Here is a 14702-nt window from a genome sequence, read left to right as displayed (position 1 = left end):
TAATATCTGCTCATAAAAGTCAGCTGTGATCATCTGTTCTAAAATAATAAAAAAATGCTTATGAACATGACTGAACAAGGAGCATTACTAGTTCACATCTGATTCACCAAAACCTGAACTCAGGATGCTTAAAAGCAAAACACATGCATACAATTGAGGTTATTGAATATTGTTTACCTCTTTAAAAAGATCCACTTAAAAAGAAAAATAGTACATTGGATGTTGTGTTTTTCTGGATGACCGAAATGAATTTCGTTTACGACCTGAAATTCCTTTTTACTTTTTTACAACCACGTTATAAAGTACAAAACCTAGAGGATTTTCTACCGCTTCATTTTTCAAAATAGAGTACTTTGGGTAAATATTCACCCCCTTGAAATTTTCCACATTTTGTAGTGTTACAACAGCGAACTGAAATGGAATTTATTGGGATTTTATGTCATGAATAAAGTTGTCAAAATTATCTGACAATAACTGACTACAACTTATTTGACAGTTAGTAACTTAAAAAAAAAAAAAAAAAAAAAGCTGAACACTTTGGTAAATGTGGAAAAAATGTTGTCTGGTCTGATAAGACCAAAATTGAACTTCCTGGACTTAGCACAAAGTATGTTTGCTACAAAACAACTTTGCCAATTGCACTGAGAACATCACCACAGTGAAGCATGGTGCTGGTAGCATCACATTGAGCATTACCCATCTCCTCTTTGTTGCTTCTTGACTAATCCCCTCTTTACTCGGTCACAGACTTTTTAGTGGACAGCCTCTTCTTTTGTGCCATTTTAAATAATGGATTTAATAGTAACAGGCTGTTCCTAGTTTGGCTTTTTTTTTCTTTCTTTTTTTTAACCAAACCATAATTGACACTTTTACAGAGCCTTGTACCATTTGATTCTCCCTTGATGCTGTTTGTTTAGGTATGCTCTCTAACACACTATATAATTTTTTATTATAATAATAATAATAATCAATGTATTGACTATTTTAAATATATTTGCTTAGTTATTTATTTTTGTTCTTTTTATGTGTTTTATTTAAGTGCAAATAGCATTCCATATGGTTTGGTTTTGACATTAACACAATTAAAAAGGTCATTAATACAAGAGAAGGACTTGCACAAGAGCAGCACTTCACTTGTACTGGTATTTAAAAAAAATAATTCTTTTAAACATCCCAACCCTTCCCCAGTAAACACAGAACACAGAAACTGGATAGTTGAAGATTGACTCCATGAGCTCAACCTGCCTTGTGTCAACACTTCAGGCTGCTGCTGGTGGTGTAATGGTGTGGAGAATTTGAAGACATTAACTTTAAGTTATAACATTGCATGGTTTTTTTTCCAATCTGTCCAGGTTTATAGAGCCTGTGCCCACTTCAGACTCAGATTCTTGTTGTTAGCTTAGAGGAGTGGACCCCGATGTGGTCTTCTGCTGTTGTAGCACATCCACCTCACGGTTTGAAGTGTTATGTGAGATGCTGTTCTGCTCACCACAATTCCATAGAGTGGTTATTTCAGTCAGAGTAGCCTTCCTGTCAGCTTGAAACAGGCTGGATTTCTCCTCTAGCCTCTCTCATCTCATAAATGAGATTGGGTTGTTGTTGTTTTTTGCCGCCAGTCTGAGTAAAGTCTATTGTGCGTGAAAATCCCAGGAGATTTGAGTTTCCTCATCCTGATGTAATCTTGACCTGAACCTGCATGATGCCCGTGAGTGTCTGATAATTCAAACGTAAAATGTAAACAAACGTGACCCCTAAAGTCTTATAATAAATAAATGTTCCAAGTGCAATACTTGTCAAAGTTCTCTCATAAAAAATATTCAGGATAAAATCATTACTCCGAGCCCTTCAGCACACGGAAGCAGCGGCTCGTTTGAGCACGTAGAAGGCAAAGGACAGTGCAGGAAGTTTGAGATGCTCTCCAGGTGGAAGTTCAACTCCCTGAAGAGGAGGCAGAGTCCTCTCATCCACCATCTTCAACACATCACCGTTCAGCCTGACAGACCTGCAGATTCAAACGGTTTAATCCAAACAGAGCAAGAACGAAACACGCTGAACGCAAACTCAACCCTTGCATGTTTCTGTAGCATTTTTATCCTAACCTGTAAGACGCAATCGCGCACAAAAGATACACTTCCATTTGAAGCAGCATTTCTATCCACATCGAAGATGTGTGTAAATGCGGTGATGAGGGAAGGTGCTTTGCATTAAAGCAAATGCTGGAATTTTAAGCAGCATACATACGGCATGTGCTATGACATCACACCCAATGGTAGTCAAATCATTTTTCAGAGATTGTGTGTTGATTTATACCATAGCCTGAATACTCAATTTGGAATTTTCTGTATAGAAAACAACTAATGAAAATTACTTAGTAGTATGTTAGCAGTTGCATCTGCAGTTGCAGTTAAAGGAAATCCCTTACTTCCTTCCTTACTTCACTTAAATGTGAGTTCACACGTTCTGCTGTACTTGTTGTACATGCTGTCTCGTTGTTTGTTTGTTTTTTAACTTGAGCATTACATAAGGAATAAAATCCAAAAGAGATGCGTCAAGTATGGTAAACAAATGTACATATTAAGCACTGCAGTGTTAGGATATTTGCTCACTTGGTACAAACAGTGCCTATTTCTTGACATAATTTAGATTTAGCTTTAAAGGCTTAAAAGGTATCGATGTGTCTTATACTAGAGTCTCTTTATTTTTCCTTGTTGCTGGATCACCAAGCTTTTGGGTATTGGAATTAAGCTTAGTTTATACATGTATTGAGAAATACTCTGATACAGGGAACATCACCTGGAACGGAGCCCGTTCTCCCCTGGTTCAGCCGACTGAAGCACAAACACTTCGACAGTGCTGTTGGAGACGAGCGCCGGCAGCTTGATCACCACTTGCTTCTTGCTCAGGTTTAGGGCGAACAAAGTGGCCGCACCTTTTCTGTAACTAGAACTGAGGAGAAAAGAACCTTCCTTCTTTTAATTCTTTTTTTTTCATACCACAACATGTTGAACTTTGTATTGATTAGATGGTGTTGATGAATGTTCTATAACAGGAACTCTGACAATAGTGCAGCTGCAAAGTTAATAAATTAAAAAAATGTGTAATCACTGGCAATTGCTGCAGTATAAAAGGAATAAAACACTTGGGAACATACTGGTATAGGAAAATATTCGACCACCCTGTCGTGGTTTATGCTTTAATTGTTGGACGTCTCTGTTACAGCTTAAGAGAGTGTTCAGAGTGGAGGTTCAGAATCTGGTACCTTTCTTTGTTGGTGCAATGAAGATACACCCGTAAGAGTCGCGCCTGCCTTCCTGAACTTGTCAGAACCTGTATGTCCAGCACTTCAGGTCCTACGAGTTTCTTATACAAAAGCGACAGCCAATAATCCTGCCGTAAACAAACAATAACTCTGTTAAAGCCCAGATACCAACTTCATACTTTGTGACTTCATACAATATTTTACTTTATATTGATATGGTTATTTTTTTTGCTCTTTAGTAACTGACACAAATATACAGCGAGCTGACTGTACAGTTGAGTGCAAAAGTTCTCATCCCCCATTTCGAATGAAATGGAAACTGTACTATTTTACCAACTTTACCTAATTTAACTCCAAACAACAGCATGTCAAAATATTTAAAAATGTAATATGGATGTATTCTACAATAAGACTGCAATCCAGAAAATGATTTTTGCCCCAAGACTCGATCTTTTTTCCATTTTCATTTTATCCTGAGGGTATACAAACTTTTTACACTCTGTATGTGTAAAAAGCTGTAAGGGTCATCACTTCTGTATAAGCATAATTCTAACTTGTGCATTTGTTAGTGTATTTACAGTAGGCCTGCTACTCCAGTAATTACAATAGCTGTTGGTAGGTTAATATTATTATTATTATCAGTACTTTTGCTGTAATAAAACTGAAAATCCAATAGTTATGCTAAATTAGCATTAGCGAGTGTACAAACCCAAGCTAATCATGTTTCACTGTTAAATATCACTGAACTACAGAAACACCAACAGGACAGTAACACTAAAAAACTAGTCAAACTAAATCACGCCAGTTGGGGACACTGAAGTCATTTCACAGTCAGTACTACCATTATAAATAATAAAATAGCCTCATGATTCAGTCTAACTTGAGTACTGAATTATAGTCCAAAATATATGGTAATGAATGTTTTGATTCTGAGCAGCGTGTAACATACCGGAAGTGGATCGAGATTATTATCCACAAGATGGTATGTCCCAGAGCCTATTAACACCTGTCTCATGACCACGTCCAACCCCAGCTTAGCTGCAAGACCAAGTTTGTCCAACCACCTATAGAGAACAAACACACATTCATACATACATATCAAACCCATATGTGGGTCTTCCCCAACCTGTTGGCATAAATTTGAAAGCACACAATTGTACACAACTGTCTTTGTATGCTGTAGCATTAAGATTTCCTTTCAGTGGAACAAAGAGGCCCAAACATGTTCCAGTAGGACAGTGCGCCTGTGCACAATGCGAGGTCCATGAAGACGTGGTTTGCCAATGCTGATGTACAAGAACTTGCACAGAGACCTGACCTCAACCCCACTGAACAGGAATGCTAACTATGTGCCAGACCTCCTCGCCCTGACAGCAGTACTGTACCTGACCTCACTAATGCGCTTGTGGCTGAATGAGCACAAATCCCCACAGTCATGCTCCAAAATCTAGTGGATAGCATAGTAATACATAGATATATTACTAGATTTATTTTTTTTATGTTTTGTAGAATATTTCTGGTAAATCCAGTAATAGGACTTTATTTTATTTTATTTTTTTCATTTTTGCCTAAACCCTACATACTTTCTTTAAACATTTAATCAGTTTATGTAAAGCACCTGGGATTTGAAAAGATAAATAAATAATATATATATATATATATTTTTTTTTAATATTAGTGGTTCTTGGAGGTTATCAAAGACCACTAGGTGGTAGCTTCCCTCCATTTTATATATATATATATATATATATATATATATATATATATATATATATATATATATAATAATTAAAAAATGTTCATTTTAAAGTTTGATTTTATTATGTGAAGAAATATGCTGTTGAAAACTAATCATAATACAGACCTGGAATTTCTCACTAATAGAAATTTCTCAGTCAGTTTGAAAGAGATTGAAAGAGTGTTATTAATTTCTTTTTTTTTCCCTTCCATTTTGCCATTTTGTGTCTGATGCTAGCATGCACTCTCACCCTGTTAGTCGGCTTTAAAGTAAGCTAGAAATGTGACCTGAGATCAGTGATATCGTCTAATAAAAATGATGTTCTGTGCTACAGACACAAATCTCACTCATTTTTGGTGTTATAAATATTTTAATGATATTCTTAGATGATCTTGTTTGAGAGACCACATTACACTAAACCTAATTTTCAGCTCAGGTTGTAGTCTGATACTGGGAACCTAATTAAATAAATAATAATAATAATTTAAAAAATTTTAAAAAGCCATTGATTCCTTTCAATGAACTTTTTAACAGATTTTCCTCACTGGTAAATTTAGCCTAAATGCTAAACACTACAGTGCATACATGTATGTACTCACAGAAAACCGGCAACAAAAGTGTCCGAGAGACCGACTGCGCCCCCACCGTATGCTGAACTAGTCTCTCCAAGCCACACTTTCTTTCCAGGAGACAAAAAATGGACAAGCTGCAGAAAGACAAATGTACACCTTTACAAAATTTGATACCAAGTGATAGTATGCGATATTAATCTAGTTTATGCTGTCTCAGACTACATCAAATGACAGATTACACCAAATGACAGCAATCTGGATGTATGTGATTAAAGCAAAGCAAAACACAAACTGTCCACTATGAAAAAATAAAAAGGACAAACTAACATGTCATACAAGTTTTTTTTTTAATTAGATACAAAACAAGGGTTCCCAGTGGAGATTACCATGAATCCATTATTAATAACAAAATCAATAAAAACAACAAGAACAACAATAACTTATTATTAAAACCATCAAGTATTAACTAATGGCCACAAATTGTAAGTTTGAATGGGAATTTAATCAGGATTTTAAAACATTTACAGAATCTTTGTTCCTAATATCCTCTGGAACACTATTCCACAGTAGTTGAAGCTTATTTAAAAAGAACAGTGGGGCAACAAGCTAGTAATCCAGTTTAGAGCTTCTCAGCATCATGTCTATAACTATATTTAATAAGCTCTTTGCGATCATTGGTGAGGTGTGGTTGCTCGGTAACTGTATTCACAGCCAGAATTATGTCTGAGTCGCTGCTTTGTAATCACTAACCGCATTAAAATGCATGCTGTAGGACATTGAACAGGATAAAGTCAGCAGTGTTACCTTGAGGACCTCGTCTGTTTTAACAGCCAGCATATCAAGCACTTTGGGATCAAGAAAATCCTCCAAAGATGCATCTCTGCCGTTGACATAATAGCTACCAACAAATGGAAAAAGACCTGCAAGTTAAATTAGCATGGTTCTGAAATCAGAGAACAAGTCTGTACACATGACAGAAAAAGTCACATGAAAAAAATTGTACAAGAAAAACCACAGTCTTGGTGTTTGCTCAGTCAGCAGGCAAGTGTGTTTTTATATTTTGGATGGAGACCAAATGTCCCAAACGACCTTGTGGGGACATTTAGCTGGTCCCCATAAGGAAAACAATCTTTTTTAACAAACAACTGCAGGTTTTATTTAAAGAAAGATCATTTTGGTTACTGCAGTTAAGGTTAGGGTTAGATTTAGGTGCAGCATAGCATTAATAATTATGTCAGTAGAAGGTCCTTACAAGGATAGACAAATGTGTGTGTGTGTGTGTGTGTGTGCGTGCATGAGACATACTGGTGCCAAGTACATGCATCGATGGCTTCAGCTCCACTCTCCAAAAACCTACAAAAATATACAACTCATTCAGTTCAACTCATACAGACGATGCAATGAGTAATTATTACTGTTTTGAAGTAACTTCCCCAACACTGAATGCTTGTGTGTGTATATATATATGCGTGTGTGTGTGTGTGTGTGTGTGTGTGTGTGTGTGTATATATTTACATACACACTTCCTTCCTATTCTATAGAAAAATATGTCATGTGCAGCAATTAATAACCAAGTGTGTAAGTGAACTTTTCTAGTGTCTACATCGTAGGTATAACAGAAGTAGCAGGGTTCAAGTGCATGGTGGTTACAGTAAAACCCTTTACATATTGACACTCAGTTTCTACCCTGTCAGGCTTAACCACACTGTTAAACATCTCTGCTCTGACTGTTGCAGGAGAGCAAACAGCATTTTTAATCACTTTCCAATTATCATTCAAATAATTTTGAAAAAGGTTAGATTGGACTAGGCTCGTTTTATTCTACTTGTATTAAATCATGTTTTATTATAAAGGCTACTCTACATAAAGAGCTGAGCTCTGAGTGAGGTGCTGGTGTCTGACCCAGTGAGGAGGTCTTTGCGGTGTTCTCGCGGCTGACTCGTATCAGGTCCGTACAGACCCGAGGAACTATACAGTTCTGATTTCTGCAGGATCTTACGCAGATGGAGGAAATCCTCTCCCAGCTGGGAACCGTTCACCCTGATCGCCGCCTTTTTCTCGTAACTGTTGGGTTCTGAAAGCAAAATTCACAGAGTAACACGTTTTATTCCTTTATTGGTAATAAAATGAGGAATTTCTTATGTTAATTACACCACAGATATGTTGAATTCTCTCATTTGTTTTTGGTCAGAAGGTGTTGATTAATTTTCAACAACAGCAGCTCTGATAATAGTGCAGCAGCAAATCACAGGTTTATATTAATGCCTTCATTCTAACATGTTATTGTTTCTATAGTAATAACTCATTCATAGGGACTTGTCTAGTGGAAGCTCCAGATAAATGGATTAAAAAATGTGCTGATATTCACCACTGATATGGTAAGAAGTAAAGCTGTAACTTTAAGTTTTCTGACCCTTCAGGACAGAGGAGTTACATTACGTGGTTTCCGTATAACATGGCAAACTGCATTTTTTTTTTTTTTTTTGTCTTTTCAACTTCAAGAGAAAAAAAAGGAGGCTGTTTATAGCTCCTGTAGCCTAAAAGATAACAGGAACTAACTTGTCTCACAGTTTATCCACAACATTAAATGTAACTATAAACGGATAAAAATTATGTGTCACTCTTTAATAAATAAGACATTGTAATCATTGGCAAATCACTATAGTATAAGAGGAATAAAACATTTCTGGGCATGCTGTTATACTAAAATAATCATGTTTGGGGTGGTAACAGTAACTCCGCCTCATCACACCACTCTGTCATGTTTTATTCTTTACATGATACTGCTAACAACTTTAAACTGTCACTAACACTTCACTATAAGATAAGTAAACATGAGCGATGCAAAGGTCAGTGCAAAAACAAACACAGGGCCGCACCATTGCCCAGCTCCCAGGACATCCTGTATTGCCGTTGCTCACAGTAGTTCAGCAGCAGCTCGGCATTCCGACTGTCCCAGACATTCTCAGGAGTTCGTAGCAGCGCATTTAAGCCAAAGATCAACTCCAATCCTGAGCAGTTCACAAATGAGTAAAGCAGATCCACTGCATATTCTACACAAATATGAAGAATGAAAAAGGTTATTAAACAAACAGGCAAAAATGAAAATGTACACAGTTCCTCTCCTTTAGCCGAATCCAGCTAAATCGTCACATCTAAGATATATACGGTTTTTACGTCAACAGTATTAAACATCAAAACACAGATCAACTACGAATCAAACTTTAGGCCACGCCCCCTACCCTGACTATGTCTGTACTGTGGATGAAAGATGTCTATTTGTCCAGGTTTATTGGACAATTGTGGGGTTAAAATTAAAGGTCGACTAATTGATCGGTTTTCCCAATTCATCGGCGCTGATAACCACACCAAAGCATTAAAAATCCACACCAATAGATTTTGCATCCAATGCAGGAGTGACTGAGAAGGGTCTGCTGTCGTTACACAGTACGAGAGCGTCCTCTAGAGGTGAAAAAAAAACTATCACTGACAAATTTTGTTGTGTTATTTAAAGTGTTTTTTTGTTTGTTTGTTTATTAATTTGGATGTCTCTATTGTTATTTGGAGTGTTACCTTTTGGTTCAGTTTGCATGTATAATTTTTATTTATTTTAATTGATTGATTAACAGTTTATTTATTAATATTTGTATATTTATATCATTTTAAAAAGAACAATACATTTTGATGGTACGGTCAGTACTGTTTATTTTTGTAATAAAGTTCAGCGATGTTTTGCTTTGAGTGCTATGTTTTCATTCAGTATCAATTTTAAAAATGATCCATTGATTAATCGGTTATCGGCAGGTACCGCCCAACTTAGCTATCAGTATTGGTAAAATCCACCATCGGTCGACCTCTAGTTAAAATGAACCTAATTGTGGGTCATTGTTAAATCAGCTTGTGGGTAGAAATGATGACAGTGCTGTACTGTAGACAAAATTCAAATAAACGCACAAATTGCTGAAAATGGTGACAGCATGTGGAAAGTGACATTTTCTGCTTACCAGAAAATGTCACTTGCTTGTACTTCCCCCGCACTTCCTCCTGGCGTAAGAGTAATGCCTGCATTGCCCAGTCATGCTTCAGCTCATCCTCCAGCAGTGGTGGTAGCTCAAATTTACTACACACAGGTCCTACAAGAATAATCACAAACAAAATATCTAACAAGTGCAAGATAGGATTTTATCCACAAATAATCAACTAAACCTAATTAATGAGAGATAAAATCACTTTAATATCATTTATGGCATTTGGCAGATGGCCTTATCCAGAGTAGCTTACAGAAATGAAAGGCACATTTTCCATTTACTGCATTTATACATCTGAGCTTCTCCCATTCCTGGAACCATTTCCTGCAGTTATATTTTATGATCATGTCTAAAGCTTCCTGTGCTTTTTTTTTTTCTAGATTTCTTCCATAGTGGCGAATCTTATCCCCTTTAGTCTCATTTTTCATTTCAGGAGCAAAAAGAAGTCACAAGGAGCGAGATCTGGTGAATAAGGTGGATGTGAAGCTGTAACTACATAGTTTCTGGTTAAAAACTCTTTACTCTTACTTTTTTTTTTTAATCTGCTTCTTTGTTTCTTATTAAACCCAGTTGAAGTCATGCGGAAGAAATCACATGACCATCGAGCTGCTCCTACACCATAAAGTACAGAAAAATGTGAAGAGTACCTGAATGAGGAAGAGAATCTCTATTGTATCCTTTCGTTATGTAATATTCACTCTGTGGTTTAAATTTCATAAAATCCTGTTTAGTCCCTCCAAAACGCAGAAATGCAGGAGTCAAAGCTTTGGCGAGGGTCCTCAGTTTCGGAGACCTGAGGAGACGTCGGTCACGTTATTTTTTTATTATTATTATAGGTTACAAATAAAGCACAAAATATGCAGTGTGACTCATAACCTTACACATTACATCAACAATACCTTTTGTGTTAGATAAGTGTGTCATTTGCTTTTAGAAATTTGTAAAACTGTTTTTTTGTTGTTGTTGTTGTTGGTTACAACAGTAACTTTGCAGGTGTGAACATGAAAGTTTTCTTTAAAGCTGTAAGTAACCTTTCTCACCTTCTGCTGCCCGTAAAGTGAATGGTAATAACAAAAAAAAAAAAATATGACAGAAGGCCTAAGCAGCCATGCATTATTTTTTTTCCATTTTAATCACAAGAAAATCTCATGCCTTGTGAATAGGACTTGTGTTGCATTCCAACACTGGTTAAGAGGTGCATAATAATCTAATAACTATCAATAATCAATAAAGAAAAGCCATGATGCGCTATTATACAGTCCACTCCGAAAGTATTCGCAAAGCAAGGCCAACTCTATTGTTTTCGTTATACTATACTGAAGATATTGGGGGTTTCAGATCAAAAGATGAATATGAGACAGGAGATCAGAATTTCAGTTTTCAAGTTCGGATTTTTACATCTGTTAAACAATTTTAAAACAGCACTGAGGTCTCCCCTCAGTCTCCTCTTCAGGAAGTGAAATGCATGTTCAATTGGGTTAAGGTTTGGTGACTGACTTGGCTAGTCTAAAACCTTCCACTATTTTCACCTGATGAAGTCCTTTGTTGTGTTGGCAGTGCTTTTTGGATTTGCTGCATAGCTAAAGGCATCGGTCTACTGCTCAGAAGGTTGCGAGTTCAAATCCCAGCACCACCAAGCTGCCACTGTTGGGCCCTTGAGCAAACCCTCAACTGCTCAGATGTATAAATAAGATAAATGCAAGTTGCTCTGGAACACATGATGAAGTTTCTCCCAATTAGATCGGATGCATTTCTCTGTAAATTGGCCAACAGAATGTTTTTCTAGTTCTATGTTTATATATGTTGCTACCATCATGAGTACTTCTTGGCCAATTCCAATCTGGCTTGTTGTTGTTTTGGGTTTTTTTTTCTTCACAATGTTTCTGTCATCAAGTGCTCTTGTGTTCCTTGACCAACCTGTTCCATGCCTGGTTGTTAGTACACCAGTGGTTTCTTTCTTTTTCATGGCATTCCAAATGGGTGTGTTCAAAAAAAAAAGATGCCATGTTCTGAGTTGTTTAACACGTCTAGATGCAAGTATGAGGCAATGGAAGCTGAAATTCTGATCTGTTGTCTCAAACCCAGATGTTTGCAATGTATAACGAAAACAATAGAATTGATCTTGCTGTTCCAGTACTGTACTTTCAGAGGGGACGATATGCGTTATTATTCATTCAAAGAGAGCCAGCAATGATAAATCGACTATTTATTAATTTGTGTAACCTTTAAGGAAGTAATCGTTACTCAATGTTTAACTTCTGCAGTGTGAAAGAACTGATAATGCATTGACTGAACTGAGTATATGGTGAGTACTTCAATTTTCTGTCAACTTCTTATGGTGCATTTATGCAAAATGAACACACCTCGTATGGAAATCGGACAGAATGTATATTCTGGAGCATGTTTGTGTTAAAAATGTAAATGCACTGCACAATGAAAATAAAAGGTTGCTGGAAGATCTGCTGGATCGCCTAAGAATCTGCAAGAACCCTCTGTGTGTGTGTGTGTGTGCGAGTGTGTGTGTGTGTGTGTGTGTGTGTGTGTGTGTGTGTGTGTGAGAGAGAGAGTGAGAGAGAGAGAGAGAGAGAGAGTGTGTGTGAGAATGAGTGTGAGAGAATGAGTGTGTGTGTGTGTGAGTGAGTGAGTGTGTGTGTGAGTGTGTGAGTAAGTGAGTGAGTGAGTGAGAGTGAGTGTGAGAGAGAGAGAGAGAGTGAGTGAGTATGTGAGTGAGTGAGTGTGAGCGAGTAAATGAGTGTGTGTGTGTGTGTGTGTGAGAGAGTGAGTGAGTGAGAGTGAGTGAGAGTGAGTGAGAGTGAGTGAAGAGTGAGTGTGTGTGAGAGAGAGTGTGAGTGAGTGAGTGAGTGTGTGTGTGTGTGTGTGTGTGTGTGAATGAGTGTGAGCGAGTGAGTGAGTATGTAAGTGAGTGTGTATGTGAAAGAGGGAGAGAGAGAGAGAGAGAGAGAGAGAGAGTGTGTAAGTGAGTGTGTGTGAGTAAGTGAGTGAATGAGTGTGAGTGTGTGTGTGTGTGTGAGAGAGAGTGTGTGTGAGTGAGAGAGTGCGTGTGGTTACACAGGACACCCAGATGTGTCAGAAAAACAACACAGCTGGATCTGTCAGTTCATCATTGTTAATCATTTACAGTGGCATGAATTTGGCTCGTGCGCTTTAATTAACACTCACCCCAGAAGGTACATGAACTTCTCCTCCGCCATCAGACTCGCATCAATAGTCACAGACAGAAACCTTTCATCCACTCTTCTGGCCACACGAGAAAGATCCACATCCACATTTACCGACTTTAAATCCCCCGCGGAGACGAGACACTGATCCAAAAGTAACGCTACAGCGCAAAAAGTAACGAAATGCGCAAAAACAGCGCATCGGATCCCGGACCCCGGATCCCCCATCATCAGTATTTAATCCACCAACATAACAAGGGACGTTACTTTGCACACACTGGACACAGAATCCAATATATTCATACAGGTAAAAAACAAAAACAAAAAAAAAAACAGCTTCATAAACACTGCGGAGAATCTTCAGCACAGGATTTCCTGCTCAGAACTGCCAGCTACTACAACTAAACAAGGCATTACTAGAACATGTGGGTGTGGCTTCATGATATTCAGGGAACACCTGATTGGACAGAATCTTCATGAAAGCCACGCCTATGCAAACAGTGTTCCAGAGAGAAGCAAAGAATAAACGCCGCTTTGGGCTTTTGTTCTGAGAGATAGATGGCTGCCATTCAGTTTTTTTTTTGGTCCATAAACTACAGCCCTAGTAATGTCCTCTGTTGAGCCCTGTACTGCTTTTAAACCTAATTTTGTGTGGAAGTACTGATGTTTAAATCAATCTACCTATTTATACGTTGCTGGTATACTAAGATGCAGTGAAGATGTTTTCCTGTTACTTTTGTAATTCATGTCAGTTTAGAAAGTAAAAAAAAAAAATCTGATATGTATTTGCATTGACTGATATTCCTCCCTGTTCGTCTTCGTCCTGACCCCTTGTTGGTCTTGGTTTTTGACTCAGACTTGACAGGCTGTTAGTCTTGGTTTTGGCACTGACACACCTCTATATTGGTCTTGGTCTTGACTTGGACTCACCTCCTTGGTCTTGACTTGGACTTGCCACCGCCTGTTGATCTTGCTTTTTTACTTAGACTGAGCACTTGGTTGGTTTTGACTCAGATTTGACCCTCTGTTAATTTTGACTCAGACCCAACTCCCTATTGGACTTGATCTTGACTAGGACTCTGCCCTCTGTTGGGCTTCGTCTTGACTCAGAGTCACCTCCCTGTTCTCGACTTGGACTTGGCACAGTTGGTCTTGATTTTTACTCAGACGCAACTTTCTGTTGGTCTCGATTTCGACTCAGACTCAACTTTCTGTTGGTCTTGGTTTTGACCCTCTGTTAGTTTTGATCTTGACTCAGACTCACTGCCTTGTAGGTCTTGGTCTTGATTTGAGCTCAACCATCTGTTGGTCTTGTATTCACCTCTTTTTTTTTTAATCTTAGTTTTGACTCTGACTGACCCCACTAACAGTCTTGGTATTGAATCATATTCACCCCACTATGACTCTGACTTGAGTTCATGTTGGTCTAAGCTAGTACCATGAAAAACTGAGCAGTCATTAATTATTACCCCTTAGGCTGTTAGTTTGTGTCCCTGCTCATCTTTTTGCCTAATTCATCACTATCCGTTACTATTAGACACATTTTCAGTAATCATCCACCATATTGCAATCACTTTTACTTGTCTCTGAACATCTCATTTTTGACTAGGTCACCATGCAGATATGAGAAGGAGGTTGGGCATCTCATTAATCATAAGAAATTTCATAATATTAAGTCAGGTTTCATTTTCCCTTTTCTCACTTTTCCTTCCTTCCGTGCCAGGTATCACTGAACAAAAACTGTTCATGACATGAAAACAATGGCTTATATAGTTCCCTTTGTCCAGTATGGGTCCTTTTTTGGGATTTAATCACAAACCTGTACAAGCTATGAAAGTGTCTTAAGGATTGTGCAGTTAAGATGAACGGAGATAACAAAAAATAGTTATTTTATTGTTTTTATTTATTGACCAGATGGCTTTCATG

The 14702-nt window shown here is 37.7% G+C and overlaps 1 protein-coding gene across 1 annotated transcript; it reads right to left on the bottom strand.

The window, feature by feature from the left end:
• Positions 1-134: 134 nt before the first annotated feature.
• Positions 135-14656, bottom strand: hpse (heparanase). The gene is made up of 12 exons (XM_053649474.1): positions 12778-14656; positions 10245-10390; positions 9574-9702; positions 8449-8622; positions 7472-7643; positions 6875-6922; positions 6374-6467; positions 5597-5703; positions 4209-4323; positions 3260-3387; positions 2794-2946; positions 135-2002 (listed from the first exon to the last, which is right to left on the bottom strand). Exons 1-12 carry the CDS (start codon positions 13005-13007, stop codon positions 1846-1848), a joined length of 1653 nt encoding a protein of 550 aa, XP_053505449.1. The 5' UTR covers positions 13008-14656; the 3' UTR covers positions 135-1845.
• Between the last annotated feature and the right edge of the window lie 46 nt (positions 14657-14702).

Source organism: Ictalurus furcatus, chromosome 18 (genome assembly GCF_023375685.1).
Source record: "Ictalurus furcatus strain D&B chromosome 18, Billie_1.0, whole genome shotgun sequence".
Taxonomy (NCBI): domain Eukaryota; kingdom Metazoa; phylum Chordata; class Actinopteri; order Siluriformes; family Ictaluridae; genus Ictalurus; species Ictalurus furcatus.
This window is presented reverse-complemented; position numbering and strand designations above follow the sequence as displayed.

Excerpts from the sequence above, each read along its gene's own strand:
- hpse (XM_053649474.1), bottom strand. The coding sequence starts at position 13,007 with ATGATGGGGGATCCGGGGTCCGGGATCCGATGCGCTGTTTTTGCGCAT. Across the intron at positions 10,391-12,777 it reads AAGTTCATGTACCTTCTGGG|GTCTCCGAAACTGAGGACCC; the intron begins GTGAGTGTTAAT and ends ACGTCTCCTCAG. Across the intron at positions 4,324-5,596 it reads ACTTTTGTTGCCGGTTTTCT|GTGGTTGGACAAACTTGGTC; the intron begins GTGAGTACATAC and ends TGTTCTCTATAG.